The sequence below is a fragment of the Eleutherodactylus coqui genome, chromosome 11 (assembly GCF_035609145.1).
Source record: "Eleutherodactylus coqui strain aEleCoq1 chromosome 11, aEleCoq1.hap1, whole genome shotgun sequence".
NCBI lineage: Eukaryota > Metazoa > Chordata > Amphibia > Anura > Eleutherodactylidae > Eleutherodactylus > Eleutherodactylus coqui.
Genome location: NC_089847.1, coordinates 76070271 through 76090944, shown reverse-complemented (window position 1 = coordinate 76090944; position 20674 = coordinate 76070271). Strand labels below are relative to the sequence as shown.

General features: G+C 44.6%; 1 protein-coding gene across 1 annotated transcript in view; it reads right to left on the bottom strand.

Annotated features, from left to right (window-relative positions):
• The window catches only part of LOC136581955 (capping protein, Arp2/3 and myosin-I linker protein 3-like), a 218027-nt gene that overhangs the window by 11341 nt on the left and 186012 nt on the right, over positions 1 to 20674 (bottom strand). The window contains exons 18-19 of the mRNA XM_066582666.1: positions 8009 to 8077; positions 1193 to 1286 (exon numbers count right to left, since the gene is read on the bottom strand). Coding sequence (XP_066438763.1) covers positions 1193 to 1286; positions 8009 to 8077 — 163 coding nt within the window. The remainder of the gene's footprint in view (positions 1 to 1192; positions 1287 to 8008; positions 8078 to 20674) is intronic.

The following is a 20674-nucleotide window of genomic DNA, read 5'->3' as shown; positions in this document are numbered from 1 at the left end:
ATGCATCTATGAGACACCTAATATGACTCAGTTTGGTAAAGAATGTATGTTTTAGGTAAAAGTAGTACTGCATGTTCTAGTGTACTTTGTGTAGGTTTTAAAGGACATGCATACAACCATGTGCATTATGGTTCAACCAAGTACTATTTGATGTATATTTGTGTACTAGCTGATACACCTGACGTCGCTCGAGTTAAATGGATACAGATGTTATGAAGTCAAGGTTACTTTAGGGTAACTGAGGTATAAAATATGTATACATATAGAGAAGCGTTAGATTCTCCTCAGGCTGCATGTACCGATGTCTCTCTGCATAATGTGCCACCCTTCTCACTCTCTTCATTTAGGACCAAAATAATGCTCACAACAAATTTCACGCTTGTGCGGCCCTGGAAGTTACGTTGCATAGGAGTGCACTTTTGCAAAAGGCATTCAATAATCGAGTTGTGACACCTTTACTTTTCCCATGTAGGACATAAAGAATGGTCGTGCTGAATTTCATATTTGTATGATACCTGGAAGTTAGAGAATTAGATTAAGTACATTACATAGGGGTGCCAATACTTTTGCACTTAGCATTGAATAATTGTGTTGTGACCCTGGTACTTTTTGCACAAGGGGTATATGTGGAAAAATGTAAACCTTTTTTTTTTTTTAAAGAAGTGGACAGGGCTTGTTAGTTGGGGCATGGCCACTCCAGTCAAACAGATGTAATTTATGCCAGAAACTGGTGTAAATTATATCAGAAATGTACACCAGGTCTGTATAGTAAAAGAAAAACGTTTGGTAGCGCAATAGCCAGTACAAAAAATGTGATTGTTCTTGGTAATGGAAACAAAATATTGAGGTGGCACCAGGCCTCTTAGCTATCAATTTAAAAACCGTAAAACTCACATCCTTATCTGTTGACTAATTAAAGGTCCTTTTACACGAGACAAATGTTGGGCAAACTATGCCCGACACTCATCCCTGTATTTCCTTGCTCCCGTTCTCTTGCACAGGAAGTAGCAGAGCTGTCTCGCTCACGGAGCGGACAGCGCAGGAGATTTCTCACCTCTCGATTCCTTGCCCCTCTCCATGGAGATAACACAGCGGCCGTTCACTAAACGGCCACTATTTAAACTGAACGATGAGCTCATCGCTCATTCATCAAAATTCTAACAAAAAAGGATGATTTCTGATTCAAACAAACCTGTTGTAAGGCATCTTCTGTTTTTCTTGGATTCATTCGATATGCTTGTGATATATCAGTCATTGGTAAAGGCATTGACGTTAATGAAAAATTTCTGAAAAATTTAAAATGGTATAGAGAATTAACCCTTGTAGATGCCCATACAGAACATTATTTAAGCAAAACAAACAGTTGTATTCTTTAAATGCAAGGGGATTTTTTTAAAATTTACTTGGCTTCCAAGAAGCCAAAAACACAAGTTGTGCACAGTCCACTAAAATGGGTCACAGCTTATATTTTATCTAGGCAAAAGTAGAATAAGGTCTCATGCCCATGGCCGCGACGGACTCAGTCAGCGGAATATCGCAGTGCAGTCAGTCATGGCGCCCCCCAAAAAACCCATACTTACTTCTCCGAATCCTCTGTACGCATCCCGCCTGGCAGGCCAGCAAGCATTGGCAGTACATCGCGTGACGTGCCAGCGGTGCAGGATGTCGCTGTTGGCGGTGGGCGGGGAAGCGTATTCACGCGATACTTCTAAACCGCTGCAGAAATCTGGTAGTGGGCATTAGCCCTAAGGGCTTTTACCCACTGGCGTTTTTTTAACGTTTCAATATCACTGCGTTTTTTTAATGCAAATATCAATGGGACTTTCTAATGTCAATATCGCATAAAAATCATAAGTTTGCACTTTTTGTGCGATGCGATTTTAACATTTGACAGTCCCATTGACATTTGCATTAAAAAAACGCAGCTTTAAAAAATATGCTAGTGGGTAGAAGCCCTAAAAGAAAGTTGTCAAGGTCTCAAGCATTCATGACCTATCCTCATGACAGTTCATCAATAGTTGATTGGCAGGGGTTTTGGGACCAGAAGCTGATAGCTCCATACACATTGCAGCAGCCCGAGTTGCTAATACAGGTACAGTTTCCATTAAATTCAGGAATAGCAAGGGTTGCTGATGATGACCAAATTAAAATGTAACTTTGGCTGGATCATAAACCAATTTAGAAAATCATTTTGGAGAGGAGAGACATGAGCTAGAGACAGAGCCATCAGACACAGTCCTTACAGAATTACTAGTGAACATTCTACAGTTTGCTATGTACTGTGATACATAGCTGTAGATGGCAAATGGTGGACTTTATTTTTTATAAAAATTCAACTACGAAAATTAGTTTTAGCCAAAACACATGCATTTCAGTAAAAAAAAATGCCCTAACAGGTGTTCTTAGCCTTTAACCCCTTAACAACCCACACATACGCCTTTTGACGATGACTGCTAAGGGGTTTTATTTTGATGCGCTGTCTTTTGATGGCAGCTACATCAGAAGCCTGGCATGGGAGAAGTGGGTGCTTGACTGTTGGCACTTGCAAGTTCAGTCAGCTTAGAGCAGCACCGCCCAATGCCCTTAACTTTGACTGGGACAATGTCCTCAAAAATAGGGGTTCAGACAATAAATGGGAAATGTTTTAAAGCCTCTTAAATGCTCACTGTCAGCGGTTCATACATTACAGGAAGAAAAGGTGTACGCTGTTGCGTAAATACACTGTATATTTACATAACCGAATTGTGCATATTCCTTGCTTATTGCATTTTTTGCGCACGTAAATATAGCGATCACTGCGTATTTATGTGCGCAAAAAATAAAATGCGAGAAGGCCCCTGCTGTGGCCATTCTGGGATTGCTGCCATGCTGATAGTCTGGTGCAGGATTTGCAGGTGGTTCTCCATCTTCTGGCCCAGGTGGGTGTGGTATTAGGGGAGACATGCTTAGCTGCACATGTGGGCAATTGTCATGGCTATTTAGTCTGGCTGATGCTGGACTGAATTGCCATTGAATCTACAGTCTAGCTCTGTGGTCCTAGTCGTAAGCTTGGTCCTGGACCTATGATTTGCCTGCTGCATCTCAAAGCTAAGTTTGTGTTTCTTTTCTTGTGTTTATATTATTCCCCTGTTCCATGTAGGGCTAACTAAGGACCGAGGTCAGGCATGTCCTTGTCAGGGCGAATTCCCTGCATGTAGGCAGGTCCCTGTCCCTGAGGTTATTTAAATAGGGAAAGAGTTCCCATGTTTTAGTTTATTATTGTTTTCACGCAGTTTGTGCGTTTCTGTGCGAGATCTGTGTGGGTGGACGTGACAGCCCCATTGATTTCCTGCACTCAGTGAACACATGTATCATGTGTATTTAATACAGATTTTTAAGGATCCTATAGACTTGCATGGGCAATTCTAAGCAAATGAAAAATACATGTTTGAATTCCACAATGCAAGTCAATGGGCTTTGACACTGCGTATTGCACACGTAAATATACGCATGGAATACATAGAGAAAATATGCGAGTCAGGCCTTAGGAATAGGAAGAAATCAAAAAATGTTCCTAAATAAAGATGTAAAGGGGGCAATAAACACCACAAATAAAGTAAACTGCAACATTGTACTATACTAAAATAAGAAGGGAGTAAAGAAGCACTTAAAAGTTATAAAAAAATGTAAATTATGTAAATAAAGCAGCAAAGGAGGAGAGCGACTCACTGACAGAGTAACACTTTCTCTAAAATGATCTTCTGTTTATAAATAGTAAAAAGATTAAGCCCACAGCGGAATCCAATCCTGCCCGCGGCCAGCGACCCTGCGTACCTGTGCATCTTTTTCTGTATTGCGGATGAGCGCGGAAGTGCCGGCTGGCGCACATGCGCATGAGTTTTTTTTTTAAACTTCCGCTTTCCCACGGACTCTGCGGCTGTGGACAGGACATTGCGGACAGACTGTGGATTGAATGGCTTTCATTGACTTCAATGGAAGCCATTCGCACGGAATCTGCACTAAAATGGAGCATGCTGTAATTGGTTTTCCGCATGCAGAATCCGGAGAATAACTCTGCATACCTAAATTGAAATGTGGGCACCCATGCCCCTCTATGACCGACTTGAACTTCAGGGAACCTGCAAATCAAATCCGCCTGTGGTCATTGGGCCTAAAATTGAAAGTGTTGTTGGCCCTTAAAAAATATAGAAGGAAAAATTGTGGAGGGTGATGAGAAAAAAAGCAAATGTAAATAATTTTTTTTCTCTCCAATTTTTTCAAAGCAGAAAATGAAATGTCAAGGGAAATATAGAGTGCAAAAGTAAACACTCCATTAAATGTTGCCAGTCTACCCATAACATTTTTTTGCACAAAATACAACACCCATAACTTTCTGGGGCTATACAATAGTCCTCTACACAGGTGTCACAGCAAAGTGAGTGTCCTCTGTGACACTATAAAGTATTAATGCCATCTTAGTGCCCCATTTGTACCTCATGTTGTAATAATGCACTCTTTCTAACAGTCACAGATAATGCCACCTTAGTGCCCCTTCTGTACTCCCATGATGTAATAATGCCTTTTTATATCCAGGGTCATAGTTTCTTTGTTCCCAACTTTCTCTTGCCTTCCCTGACTGCATTATGCTTTACATCAGTCGGATCCTTCCAGCTCCAGTCTTACTTTAAGATGATCAGACAGAAGACAACTGATGATGTCATGCAAGGTATTAGTGTATCTTGACGCCACTGGAAGCTAGGGGTTTGACAGGACTTCCATGAGGAACACCCCCTGTCACACCCTTAACTCCCGATTGGCTTAAGAGCTGAAGGTCCTGCTACCATGAATTTAGTCCTGAAGCGGCCGGCTCTACTGGTGTGACTGCAGGTACCCTGGCATTCCCCTTGCCTGATGCGCTGCACTCCCTCCTGAAGCAGCGCCCACACACACGCACACACACAGCTCCAGCAGGCAAACAGGTCCACTCAATAAACAGGGTCCCCCCCGGTGCTCAGTTTGACCGTTCCGCTTACTAGTTTCTAAATGGCGGCTCTCTGTGCAGTGCTCAAGGCTCCCTGGCACTGCACCACTGTGAAGTTCCGACCGCCGCCTCACTGTGCACGGCTCACCACTGCGTCCCACTACTGCGCTCAGAACTCCTGACTGTCGGCTCTCTTGACAGTGCTCACTGCAGCGGTCCCACAGCACCACTCACAAGTGCATACCGCCGGCTCTCTCTGCGCAGCACTTACCGCTGCATCCCACAGCAACGCTGACAAGTCCTGCACGCCGACTCCATCGGACGCCTCTCATCCTTCCTCCACATCCGCAGCCGGCGACTACAGGACCCGTGAGACCGCTGCCAGGAAGATAACGGAGAGCCAATCAGGAACAGGGGGAGGCCACCCCCCTTTCAAACTGCATGTATCTAGGCTCCACCAGTAATTCTGGTGGCGTCAAGATACACTAATACTGTCATACAACTAGGCAGAAACACAGCGTTGAGAACTGTAGAGGAAAGGATCAGCACCAGTAATTCTGGTGGCGTCAAGATACACTAATACCGTCATACAACTAGGCAGCCATACAGTGTTGAGCACTGTAGTGGAAAGGATCAGACTACTGCAAAGGTTGATGCTGTAGCCAATGTGCGTGTGGTGGGGAAAGCTTGTAGGTCCACTACCTTAGGGGCCCAGTTACAAGTGGAACTGTTGTGACCCCCTAAAGCCATGCCACTGTTAGTACCATTTTGGAGTGTAGATAAAATGTGTCACTTTTTATTGCGTTCAAGCAAAATAATTTTTGCTGCATTTTTTCCTGTGACACATAGGGCTATTTTTTGAATTTCTTTTCCACTGACTTTTCTAGCTTTTTAGTCTGATTAGAGATAAAGAGCTAAAAAATTTATTTTCACATTAATAGTTTTTTTAAAATTTGTATATTTACGCTAAAAGGAATGGATTCATTTTGTTTTGGACGTTTTGATATATAATATGCATGGTGCTGCATTATAGGGTGCATGAGGCGACAGTTTTGGTTTGGTCCAGCTTTGGGTCATTTTCTTTATGTACCGTATTATTCCGGCGTATAAGGTGACTGGGCGTATAAGAAACCCCCCCAACTGTCACCTTATATGCTGGGAATACGGTGTCCAAAAAAAAAAAGGAGTACTCCCCTCCCCCGGCGTTCTGTGGCGCTGCTGCAGGCTGTCGTTCCCTCCTAGTCCCCGACAGAGCATTGCTTTCTGGATGCGGGGATTGAAATCCCTGCCTCCAGAAAGCTAATGCTTTGATTGGCTAACTCACGCAGCGTCAGCTAATCACAGTCATTCAATGACATCATTGAATGGCTGTGATTGGCTAACTCAGGCGGCGTCAGCCAATCACAGCCATTCAATGATGTCATTGAATGGCCGAGATTGGCTGATACCGCATGAGTTAGCCAATCACAGCATTAGCTTTCTGGAGGCGGGGATTTCAAGCCCCGCATCCAGAAATAAATGCTCTGTCGGGGATGAGGAGGGAGCGACAGACTGCAGCAGTGCTGCAGAACACCGGGGGAGGTGAGTACTGCTTTTTTTTTTGACACTTTTTTGTATACCCGGCGTATAAGACAACCCCCGACTGCAGAGCATATTTTTCGGGGTTAAAAGGTCGTCTTATACACCGGAATATACGGTATATATTTTTATTTTATTCTGCAATTTTTTTAAATTTTTTTTTAACTTATTTTTGTAATGATTTTTTTTTACCATCTATGTCCCCCATGACGTCATGTAAGACCTCTGGGGGACTTGCATATGCTTATTATTCACTTTTCCACTGTAGTTGGGGTATTCATATTAACCCCAGTTACAGGTGAAAACATCCTTCTGTAGTGATATTAGTCACTGGCAGAGCTGATCAGGATATGATGGGACCCTGCAGCTCTGCTTTAACACGGAAGACCTGGCAGTCACGTGATCGCTGGGTCGCATAGTGGAAGAAACACTTCCACTTTCATGTACACAGCACTCATTGAGCGCTGTGTACTCAGGAAAGGGGAAGGCAGAAGCTGTTAAAAACCGCTTATGCCTTCTCTTCTGGGTTTTCAGCTGTGACTAACATCTGAGAACCTGACCTGCTCCTGCTTAATTGCAGCAGCTGAGGCTGTAATCCCACGCTATATTTTTGCTATCAGTTGGGGTTAAAGCCCAGGACCAAGCACCGTATATTTACCACACTTGGTCCTTAAGGCCTAATTTCCACGTGCGGATTTCCGTGGCGGAAATCAGTGGCGTTGCCTAGCAGCTATTAGGTTCTATTGAACCTAATAGCTTGATGCTCACTGTGTGGAATTCCACCGTGGAATTCCGCCACGTAAAATCACCCGTAATCACCCGTAATCACCCGTAATTGCAGTCAATGGAAGCCGTCCGTCATGCTATCTTCCGCTGTAGCACAGCGGTAGATAGTGTGAAAACACTTCCCTGCCCACCGACGCCCACGTCACGTGACGTGGCCGGCGCGTCACGAGCTGTACTGTGCATGCGCGCCGGCAGGGGATGCAGGACATCAGGCAGCGGATCCGCAGGTGAGTATGGGGTCTCGGGGGGGGGGGGGGGGGCGTCGTGACGGACTCTGCTGCGGAATTCCGTTGGCCTGGGAGGTTCAATAAAAAAATTAAAATCTACTACTGAAGAATTATAGTAAATACAACTACTATGTATGTAAAAATGGGGTAAAATGTGCATTCATTATGAATAAAGAAATAACTTGAAACTTTCACATAGTGTCATGTCAAAAGCTTTGATTGGTGCAGTTTACAAGCTTACAGAAAATCTGTGAGCCTGCAGTTTTTGTAGCAATTTGAGCCATAGCCAGCAGGGGAATAAAAGGAAATGAGAACTCACTTCTGGCTTTGGATCAAAAATAGTCATGAAAAGCTGTAGTAGCCTTTTACAAAAAAAAAGCTGTGTATGAAACCATCCTTAATTAATGAATAAAATAACTTCAGTATATTGCCTCATTACAAATATGTGCAGTTTTACCTCTTCAAGGCATAGCCCACATCCAGAAAGCCAACAAATGTTGTATTATTTCTGTCCCAGGTTAGTGTCCTGTTGGAGGTAAAGACAATTATGATGAGAAGAAAAAAGCACAAAAAAACCCCACTTATGAATTGTCACATTTAACCTATATAAGTGATTTATTAAGGAGTTTAATGTGACCTGTATAAGATGCAACTTTGAGTTGTGCAAAACAAAAATATAAAGTAAAGGGGTTTTCCCAGGAAAATAAGTAATGACATATCGATATGATCACTTACAAACCAATAAATATTCGATATTGGAACCCCTAAGGACAGTATAACCATATGTTATATGTTATAATTACTAGCGATAGGCTAGTAATTACTGTGATAAATCTTAAACAGGTTCTCTGGGATTTTTTACTATCGATTATCTATCCTCAGGAATGTTGACAGCGCTATCTGCTTCCAGCTCGTTCTACCATTGTCTCCAGAATTTACAGCAAAGGGTTAACAGCCGTGGTTGGTTTGAACGTCGATGGCGGCTGTTGCAACTGGGCGTCAGCTGTCAAAGACAGTTAACACCACCTGTGTATGGAGCGGGCTCGACTTCTGAGCCCACACTATATTAACCCCTGCGCACCTGGCATGTAAATATATATTCTGGGGTGTGAAGGGGTTAAGGTTGATTTTACAGAAAGGTTTTCAGGCAGTTTTTTGAGCCAAAGATAGAAGTGCATTCAAACAATATGGGAAATATGAAAGAGGTACTTTGTGCTGTCTGAATGGGGTTTATTGAAACCCTTCTGATTGGTGATAAAAGTTAATTCTGGTATAACCCCCTTAAACCTCTTCCTGCTGCAGCCCTTTTATGTCTTTCTATTGTCCTCTATTCCTCCCCATTATCAAAACAAATCATCATCACTTATAACAAATCATAAGTCACTTTATTTTTCCAGGGACATAGCTACATGAGGCCTTGTATTTGCAGAACTAACTGTATTTTCCAATGGTACCATTTATAAAGCGGTGTTGAAATATATTGGAAAATCAATTAAAACAATTCTAAGTGGGGTGAAATGTGGAAAAATGCAATAGTTTTCTTATATGAGACTACATAAAAAAATACCTTTAGAAAAAAAACAGCTTTGTCGCCATCTTTTCACCCCCATAACTTTAAATTTTTCCATTGATAGGGTTTGTCAGGGGACTCGTTTTTTGCTAGGTGACCTGCAGTTTTTATTGATACCATTTTGGGGTACATACTTTGATTGCCTTTTGTTCAATTTTTCAGAGAAGGTATGACTAAAAAAGCACAATTCCGGCACTGTGCATTTCCTTTCTGACGGCATTCAATGTGCAGTATTAATAATGTGATATTTTAATAAATTCCACTTTTACCGATGCAATAGCAATTTTTTTTTTGAAGTAATGACTAGGTAAAAGTTTTTAAAAAGCCTATTTATTTTTCTAATTAAAAATAATCTTTATTTTATTTTTACTTTTTTGGCCCCATAGCGGACTTTAACTTAAAGTAAATATTTGATTGCTTACGTAGTATTGGATTATGCCCCACTCACAGGCGCTTTTTACAGCGATTAGCGCAGTGCTTTAGCACCACGCTGTTTGTGGTACAACGCTCCCATAGTTTTCAATGGGACCGCTCACACAGCCGTTGTCAGCAGCTCGAACGCAGTGCTCTTCAGCACCATGATTTTTGTATTGTGCATGTTCTATTTTGGGGCGTTTTGGCATTTTTAAACGCTGTGAGTCGCCCAGCAAAATGAATATGTAGCATTTTCAGCACTACTGATAACGCAGCACAACTTGGTACAGTGTTTTTGGCAGCTCTAAACGCCTAGCTACATTACCTGAGGAAAAAAAGTCCCTGCCGCTGTTCGGCGCTCCTGCAGGCTTCACATGCACTTGTCAGGTATCTATTGCTGGTAACAGGGATTGACCCGGGCGGCGCCTGCTCGGTGAGTGCTGTGCTGAAAACGTAGCCAAAATGTTGTTTGAAACACATGACAACGCTGCTAATACTACAGTAAATGTAGCGTTTCTGCAAAAGCCTGTGTGAGGGAGGCCTTATACTGTATTTTGGAGAAATACTGGTGAGCTCTGCACTGCTCTCCAATGAATTTCAACAGGTAGTGGGATAAGATTTATCCAGCTTCTCTTTTTATTGTCTCAATTAAAACCAGCATATATGCTGTGAGGGATTAGCGTCTAGGATCGGTAGCAACCTGGGCATAAGCAGTCAGAGACAGTGACACTTGTGATAAAGTCTTTAGTCCAGGCTTTGCCTGGGTTTATTTCCAAGCAAACAAAAGCAAAATACAGGCCTTAACATCAGGCAAACATAATGTAAATCCTGCTCGTCTGAGCACTTACTATACATTGAGCGTCCCTGTCTACACACTGGTAACACAAATGGCTCCTGCACACAGCCAGCCAGGACTCTCAGACCTGCAGAGGTCTCAGCTCTCTCTCCAGCCCTGTAGGCCCAGGCTTTATAAGGCCTGGTACCAGCCTCACCTGGTACGTGGGAGTGACCATCCCACCCTTCACTTTGGTCACTCCAGGAAAAGCCGGCCCAGATTATGTGGCTTGGAGCCACTTACATACTACAACGTGTTAGTGGCTTAATGCTACGAACACTATACTGCCGACTTCCTCCACCGAGCCCAGGCTGCTCGGTGGCACGTATCTGCCTAAGCGCTCCCCAAGGCAGCATAGGAGAGCATCCTAGGCGACACATACCTGCCCTCCAGCACCTTGCCGGTCACCGTCTCACATACCCTCCCCCTCTGTTCGAGCCTGTGGGGTCGGACACCTTTCGCCGTCATGCAATGCGTCCTTGATAAGGCATCGGCATTGCCCTGTAGCTTTCCAGCCCTGTGCTCTACTGAAAAGCTAAAATTTTGAAGGGTCAGGAACCATCTAGTGACTCTGGCATTTCTTTCTTTTGCCTGTGACATCCAGGTTAAGGGGGAGTGGTCTGTGATCAACCTGAAGTGCCGACCTAGCAAGTAGTATTTTAGGGATTCCAGGGCCCACTTGATGGCTAGGCACTCCTGCTCAACGATACTATAATTTCTTTCTGGTGTCGTGAGCTTCCTGCTCAGATATATCACGGGATGTTCCTCTCCCTCTACTTCCTGGGACAGAACTGCTCCCAGTCCCACATCGGACGCGTCTGTTTGGACAATAAATTCCCTTTTAAAATTGGGTGTGACTAACACTGGACGTCTACAGAGGGCCCGTTTTAACTCTTGGAACGCCTTTTCTGCGTCAGGGTTCCACTTGACGATGACTAACTTACTGTTCTTGGTCAAGTCTGTTAGGGGCGCTGCTATGCTAGCAAAGTTTTGCACGAACCGGCTATAGTACCCTACAATGCCTAAAAAGGCTCTCACCTGCTTTTTAGTTGTGGGTTGTGGCCAGTTCTGAACGGCTTCAACTTTATTGACCTGGGGTTTTATAATACCCCTACCTATTATATACCCTAGGTATCGTGCTTCTTCAAGACCCAGGGCGCACTTCTTTGGGTTTGCTGTGAGCCCTGCTTTTCTAAGGGAGTTCAGTACTGCCTGTACCTTGGGTAGATGGCTGTCCCAGTCTTCGCTAAAGATGATGATATCATCTAAATATGCTGACGCATATTGACGATGGGGTTTGAGTATGATATCCATCAATCTTTGGAAGGTTGCTGGGGCTCCATGCAAACTGAAGGGTAGGCAGATGTACTGAAACAACCCTTCTGGTGTGGCAAACGCAGTCTTTTCTTTCGCGCTCTCTGTAAGGGGAACCTGCCAGTAGCCTTTAGTAAGGTCGAGAGTGGAAAAGTACCTGGCATGACCCAGTCTCTCAATTAACTCGTCCACTCTCGGCATTGGGTATGCGTCAAATTTTGACACGTCATTTAGCTTCCGGAAGTCGTTACAGAAGCGCAGAGAGCCATCAGGTTTTGGTATCAGCACGATAGGGCTGGACCATTCGCTTTTCGACTCCTCAATTACTCCGAGGTTTAGCATTTTCTTGACCTCCTCTGAGATGGCTCGTCTGCGGGCTTCTGGAACCCTGTACGGTTTCAACTGAACCTTTACCCCTGGTTCAGTTATAATGTCGTGTTTTATGACACCAGTACGCCCTGGTATATCAGAGAACACATCTGCATTACGTTGTATAAATTCCCTCGACTCTTGTTGTTGGGATTTGGACAGGGACCCTGATACACACACCTCTGGGACCGCCCCATGGGGGGTGCTCACTGCAGTCAGGGCTTCTCTGTCCTTCCATGGCTTAATTAGGTTTACATGGTACAACTGTTCTGGTTTCCGCTTACCTGGCTGGTATACCTTATAATTTACCTCTCCGACTTTCTCAATTATTTCATAGGGCCCTTGCCATTTTGCTAGGAATTTACTTTCCAGGGTGGGCACCAACACTAGTACCCGATCCCCAGGGTTGAAGGTTCTCACCTTGGCGGACCTGTTATATACCCGGCTTTGGGCTTCTTGAGCCTGCTGTAAATGTTCTCTAACAATGGGCATGACTGCCACAATTCGATCTTGCATCAGGGAGATGTGTTCAATAACACTCCTGTAGGGGGTGGACTCGTGCTCCCAGGTCTCCTTAGCTACATCAAGGAGCCCTCGGGGATGTCTACCATAAACTAATTCAAAGGGAGAGAACCCAGTGGAGGATTGTGGGACTTCACGGATTGAGAACATTAAATATGGCAGCAGACAGTCCCAGTCCTTCCCGTCCTTATTGACTACCCTTTTTAACATGCTTTTTAGGGTCTTATTAAATCTCTCAACCAGACCATCTGTCTGTGGGTGGTACACAGACGTCCGTAAGTGCTTAATATTCAGCAGCTTACACAATTCCTTCATGACCTTTGACATAAAGGGGGTTCCTTGGTCCGTCAGGATCTCTTTTGGTATGCCCGTGCGGGAGAACATGTGAAGTAGTTCCTTTGCAATACCCTTGGATGACGTATTGCGTAAAGGAACGGCTTCAGGGTAACGGGTGGCATAGTCTACAACCACTAATATATGTTGGTGACCCCGGGCAGACTTTACCAAGGGCCCAACTAGGTCCATAGCGATCCGCTCGAAGGGCACCTCTATGATGGGCAATGGCACTAAGGGGTTCCGGTAATGGGGCATAGGAGCTGTTATTTGACACTCCGGACACGACTCACAGTAACGTTTTACATCACCATGTACCCCAGGCCAGAAAAACCGCTGAAGGATGCGTTCCCTAGTCTTTTCGCTCCCGAGATGACCTCCCAGCACATGCTTGTGCGCCAGGTCTAAGACCATCCTACGATAAGACTGAGGTACCACCAGCTGTTCCACAACCTCCCCACGGACCTTGTCAACCTGATACAACAATTCTTGATTGACTGCCAGGTGTGGGAACACAGTATCAGCCCCTGGGAATTGAGGCTCCCCATTAAGTACTTTAACATTTTCCCTGGCCTTTACTAAGGTGGGGTCTCGGAGCTGCTCAGTTCCGAAATTGGCACGTGAGACCTCTAAGTCAGGCATAGCAATTACTTCATCCTGTACCTCTGTCTCACCCGCCAATACTGTTAAGGGAAAGTTATCCCCATTCTCTTGGGTCACCCCTACTGCCGGAACCGTACCCTCAGGGTCAAACGGTTCTGGACACACATCATACACATTTGCATTATCATGAACCTTATTTGCAGACGACCCTCGGTGTCGCCACAAGTCCCAAAATAGGGGAAAGTCTCTCCTGAGGATCACGGTGTGCATTAAGGATTTTGCGACGCCCACCTCATGGGTGGCAAGTCCACACGGAGTCTCAAGTCTTACAAGGGCAATAGGATACTCCTTGGTGTCCCCATGCACACAAACAACCCCCATGCGACGGCCGGTGACAGTTGTGGGATCGACCAGGCTGGAGTGCACCAGCGTAACCAAGCTCCCTGAGTCCAGTAGAGCTGTCACCGCAAAGTCATTCACCTTTAGGTGACATAATGGTCGATCAGTCTCTGACACAGTCTCTGCAGAACATACTGGCCGTGCGAACATCGACCTCCGCCGGGCAGAGTCACAGTCCATGGGTTCCACAGTGAGGGGACAGTTGGCAGCAAGATGCCTGGGCTCATGACAGCGCCAACATCGTATGGAGGCCCGGTCTCCTTGGGGTTCTACCCGGGATCCGAATGTCCATTTGGGGCTCCTCCTCTGCCCCAAACGATCCCCCTCTGAGCCGCCTCCCCTTGGGACACTTTTGACACCCCCTACATACGGAACAGTCTTACCAGGGGCTCCGGCCGACTTGCTGTTCCCGGGGCTGGAACGTCGAGGAGGCACGGCTTGCAGTAAGTCCTCCGTGGCTTTATACCTCTCGACGAGGCTCACGAGTTGGTCCACGTCCTGGGAACCTCCTTGTCCCACCTGGATTGCGGGGGGCAACAAGCGTATAAACTTATCCAGAACCACTTTCTGTACGATCTCTGCCGGGGACGACTCCTCCGGCTGCAGCCACTTTCTTACCAGGTGGAGCAGGTCGTACATCTGGGAGCGAGCTGGTAGGTCGTCCGTGAAAGTCCAGGTGTGTACGCGTCGGGCCCGCACATGGGTGTCCACGCCCAAGCGTGCCAGGATCTCACCTTTGAGTTTACTATAGTCCTTGGCATCCTGCTCACCGAGGTCAAAGTAGGCCTTTTGGGGTTCTCCTGTCAGGAAAGGTGCTACTACCTCAGCCCACTGAGGCGCTGGTAATTTCTCTCTCTCGGCCACTCTCTCAAAGACCACGAGATAGGCCTCGATGTCATCGGTGGCCGTCATCTTTTGTATGGCCGCCTGTACCACGGTACGGGTGGTGGGGAACGAACCCGACGACCTCTGCAGACTTTGCGCCAGGAGAGCATTGGTCTCGGCCTGAGCTCTCATGGCCTCCTCATGGATCTTTTGCTGGGTCGCCGCCACTTGTTGCTGCTGGGCCAACGCTTGCTGTTGTACCATTTGTACCAGCTGCTTTATCAGTTCCTCCATCTTGGCAGTATCTGATGGCTGTGCCGTTGCAGCTTTCACCCAGGACATGGGGGTTACAGCACTCTCCCGTCAATCTCTCTTGGGCGGTTGCCCTTAGCAACGGTTCTCCAGCTGCTGCAGCAAAATGTCCATTAATTGGTGTATGTCTCTTTAAGACCGCTGCCCGCATCCAAATACCATATGTGAGGGATTAGCGTCTAGGATCGGTAGCAACCTGGGCATAAGCAGTCAGAGACAGTGACACTTGCGATAAAGTCTTTAGTCCAGGCTTTGCCTGGGTTTATTTCCAAGCAAACAAAAGCAAAATACAGGCCTTAACATCAGGCAAACATAACGTAAATCCTGCTCATCTGAGCACTTACTATACATTGAGCGTCCCTGTCTACACACTGGTAACACAAATGGCTCCTGCACACAGCCAGCCAGGACTCTCAGACCTGCAGAGGTCTCAGCTCTCTCTCCAGCCCTGTAGGCCCAGGCTTTATAAGGCCTGGTACCAGCCTCACCTGGTACGTGGGAGTGACCATCCCACCCTTCACTTTGGTCACTCCAGGAAAAGCCGGCCCGGATTATGTGGCTTGGAGCCACTTACATACTACAACGTGTTAGTGGCTTAATGCTACGAACACTATACTGCCGGCTTCCTCCACCGAGCCCAGGCTGCTCAGTGGCACGTATCTGCCCAAGCGTTCCCCAAGGCAGCATAGGAGAGCATCCTAGGCGACACATACCTGCCCTCCAGCACCTTGCCGGTCACCGTCTCACAATGCATATAACCCCCTGGATACAAAAAGATAGCGTTCACCCATATAAAAGAATAGAGCAGCAAAGCGCATGCATGGCTGAAGTTTTATTCAATCTCTTCCTCACTGGGGGGTGTAGCAAGCCTGCATTGAGGAGAGGGGGACCCAGGACTCCTATTCGTGGGATCGGTAGAGGTCTCAGTAATGAGATCACTACTAAATCAGACTTATCATGTATCCTGTTTTTTATTGTGGTACAACCCCTTTAACCCCCTTTTGTTATAAAAGAATCTAAGACAAAAATACATATTTCGTATTGTTGCGTCCGTAAAGGTCCAATCTATCAAAGTAACACATATACCCTTCATGATGAACGTCATCAGAAAAAAAATAAAGCGCGCCAAAAATGCACTTTTGGTCACCCTGTCTCCAAGCAAAAATGCAATAAAAAGCTATCAAAGTCATATGTATTCCAAAAGTTTAGTATCATAGTAATTGTACTGACCCATAGAATAAAGTTATGTTATTTTTGTTGCAGCTTGCACACTGTAGAAACAAGATGCACCGAAAGACAGAATTTTATTTCTTTCCACTTCTCTCCATTTAGAATTTTTAATAGGTTTTTAAGTACATTATGTACTACATTAAATAGTACTTATTCACTGAGACAGTAGGGTTCTTATTTTGTCTATTTATTCACTGAAAAGGACCCACTAAAGAAATATCCTATACTATTTAAAAATTAACTTTTATTTATTCTGTTAAAAATAAAGACAAGCGCTTGTAGTGACACACAAATTAATAACACCTCTATTTATTTTAAACAATGCGAGTCCTGACGGTGTATAAAGACCTATATTGCTTCTCTCCTAGAGGTGTAGATGTATATAGCCACCCTAATTACGGTCTGCTATAGTGAGATACTATGGTCTCAATCATGTATATTAGATGATGAAAATTATTTCAATTCAATATTGTAAATCTCATATGTATATTAATCATAGATTGCTAGGTGCACTTAGTTATATTCCTTATATTCTGTGCACTTTTTTTATATCTCCCAGGCTCGACGCGTTTCCTCGGCCTCTTTTAATCTAGGGCCGATTCATCAGGATCAAGGAGTAATTTTATTACATATGTTGATGTTCACTTACCGTATATACCGGCGTATAAGGCGACGGGGCGTATAAGACGACCCCCCAACTTTCACCTTATACGCCGGTATACAGTGGAGAAAAAAAAAAAAATCATTACTCACCTCCCCCGGCGTCCTGTCGCGCTCCGGCAGGATGTCGCTCGCTCCTCGTCCCCGGCGCAGCATGGCTTTCTGAATGCGGGGCTTGAAATCCCCGCTTCCAGAAAGCTAGTACACACGCCGGCAGCCATGACATCATTGAATGGCTGTGATTGGCTAAAACACACGTGGCTTCAGCCAATCACACTATTCAATGACATCATTGAATGGGTGTGATTGCTAACACGTGCGCCTTCAGCCAATCACAGCCATTCAATGCTGTCATGGCTGCCGGCGTGTGTACTAGCTTTCTGGAAGCGGGGATTTCAAGCCCCGCATTCAGAAAGCAATGCTGCGCCGGGGACGAGGAGCGAGCGACATCCTGCCGGAGCACGACAGAACGCCGGGGGAGGTGAGTAATGAATTTTTTTTTTTTTACACTTTTTTTTTTTTTGTATTACCGGCGCATAAGACGACCCCCGACTTCAGACCCGATTTTTCGGGGTTCAAAAGTCGTCTTATACGCCGGTATATACGGTAGGTGGTACACCAAAAAATCCAGGTACCACTGTCACTTCTTTTGAGGGTCCCTGGTTAGATGCTTTAATATGAATTGGAAATGGGACACTATTGATCCACATTGAACGTGATAGTCAATGGTGAGAGAGTCCTGAGCACTTTACTAAAAATATGTGAGTAAGCTATATCTTTGAGATGATATTTTAGCTTATGTCTCACTGAATCTTATATGCCACTCTAGACATTTTATGCCATACCCAAAATTCATAAGGGCCTGTCTCCTGTAAAAGGCCGCCCGATAGTCTCTGGCATTGATAGCATTACGCAAAACCCGAGTCTATATGTGGATAAAGTCCTCCGAAGTTTCGTAGAGGCCTTACCATCCTACGTCCAAGACACCTCAGACGTATTGAGAAAATTGGATGGCATACATGTCTCTGAATCAGTGTATCTTGCTAGCTTAGACGTAGAAGCCTTATATACATCTATTCCGCATCAAGGCGGCCTCAAGGCGACAAAATATTTCCTCGATCAAAGAGGTAGGCACTTCAGTCTACATAATGAGTTTGTACTTGAGCTTTTGCAGTTCGTCCTGGAACACAACTATTTCTTGTTCAATGACAAATTCTCCCACCAGCTCAGGGGTACCGCAATGGGGAGCCCCTGTGCCCCGACTTATGCAAATCTGTACCTGGGCTGGTGGGAGGAGAAATTTGTCTTTGAGGAGTCTAACACACAATGGACCTCAAAGGTGGACATCTGGTTAAGATACATCGATGTTGTATTGATTGTGGTCAGGTGATATGGACTCCTTTAAAAACTTTGTTAACCAACTGAACAATAATGGTCTGGGACTTAGCTTCACCTATGAAATCAACCCTCAGTCTATCACGTTTCTAGATCTTCAAATTTCCAAAACCATAGAGGGCACCCTTGAAACTACTATCTATAGAAAACCTACGGCCACGAACAGCCTACTGCATTATCAAAGTCACCTTCCCTGGGCCCTTAAAAAGGGCATCCCGAAGGGGCAGTTCTTTAGGACAAAAAGAAACTGCTCAGAATCCCAGGAATACGAAGCAAGAGCTACGGATATGGCCGATAGATTCGCAAGAAGGGGTTACCCTGATGACATCATTAGAGAGGCACAATCAGCAGCATCAGGCAAAACAAGAACTGAGCTCCTGACAAGGACAAATAAAAAACAAGAAAATGGTCCCATAAGACTGATAGGCACCTATGACGAGAAATCAACTAAAGTCAGAGGGATTTTTCAAAAATATTGGAATATCCTAAGACGGGACAGTGATCTGATTGGACATCTATCTGAAAAACCCTCCATAACATTTCGAAAGGGGCGAAGTTTGAGGGATAGACTTGTCCACGGCCACTTTGTCCCCCCACCGGATACACGAAACTGGCTAAACCGCAACCCCATACCGGGATCTTTTCGATGCCCAGGATGCAAAGGATGTCCCTTTATGGAAAGAACTAATTCGTTTACAAGTGCGGCAACAGGGAAAATGTACTCGATAAGAAGTTTCATCAACTGTAGAACTACAGCCGTGATCTATGTGGCAACTTGTCCTTGTCCTAAGGACTATGTCGGAATGACGACACAGCAACTGAGGAGAAGAGTGCTATCCCACATAGGGAATATCAGCCGAGGCGAAAGTACCAGTTTAGCCAATCACGTCCGTGACGTGCATGGAAATGACCCCAACGTGATAAAATTCAGAGGAATTGAAGCGTTACGACCCACAACACGTAGGGGCAACCTGGACCGTAAACTATTGCAGAAAGAATCGCAATGGATCCACCGCCTGAATTCGATGGCTCCTAATGGATTGAATGAATGCCTGTCCTTCGTTCCTTTTATCTAAATGACGAAAGCTACATTAACATCCAATTGGAATATGTACGTATAAATTTATTCAACAACAATGAGGTCCCATGAGTGATGCAATCACAGGAATAAAAAGGAAACATCATAATTTATGGAGATACCGATCAATTGCTCTTATCAGCAGAAATAAAAGCATCTTTACTTTTATTTACTTTTCTGTTCAGTCCCAAAATAACAATAAAAAAAAAAAAAAAACGGCATCTATCTGAATTAGTCAATCTAACTGTCATGTTAAAAAGCACTATAAAGTGCATAAATATATACAATGAGAGAATAAAAACCTGTGGTCTTTTTAATACATTGTATACCTGTCATGATGATAGAGATAAAAAGCATGTGCACTATATTACATAAACCTGTAAAGTGAAAGGCAATGAGCTTTTTTTCATATGAGCGATGTACTCCGGAAAATAGGGAGGAATCGCACGTATGCGCAGACTAGAACGGCACCCGAGAGGTCTTGTGATAATGACAGAGACTATCAGCGGTCATATACATCTACACCTCTAGGAGAGAAGCAATATAGGTCTTTATACACCGTCAGGACTCGCATTGTTTAAAATAAATAGGTGTTATTAATTTGTGTGTCACTACAAGCGCTTGTCTTTATTTTTAACAGAATAAATAAAAGTTAATTTTTAAATAGTATAGGATACATTAAATAGTACCATTGCAAAATACAACCCCCCCCCAAAAAAAACAAAAAAACAAGCACTCATACAGCTATGTCAATGGATAAGTAAAGCAGTTACAATTTTTTTTGAAAAAGAAGGAAATAAAAACGAAAATGGAAAAAAAAAACTTGCTCACTAAGGGGATTAAGACGTCCCAAAGGGATGTTTTAATAGGCATTGGCAATTGCCTATAATGAGTTGACTGTCCTGTTCAGAAACAACTGATAGCCACTGGGTATGGAGTGGACTTTGTTCCCAAGCCATACACCCTTGATGGCTGCCCAGCGTATATCTTGTCATTGGTCGTGCAGGGGTCAACCTTTGTATCTCTTGCGTAGTTATAAAGGCTTCAATTGGCAATTAGTCATCCAACTCTATGGCGATGTGCCATCTTTAAAACTGAAACTTTTTCTGCTGGATTCACTTTGTGGCTTTCCCTTAAACAAGTCCATGAAATGCCAGTTTCACATGGGCATATAGCAGGTACATTTATGCACCTATATTAAGGGTTAGTGTCCTGATCCGACCTCGGGTCTGCTGACCCCTAATCAGTATCAAACTGCAGATTT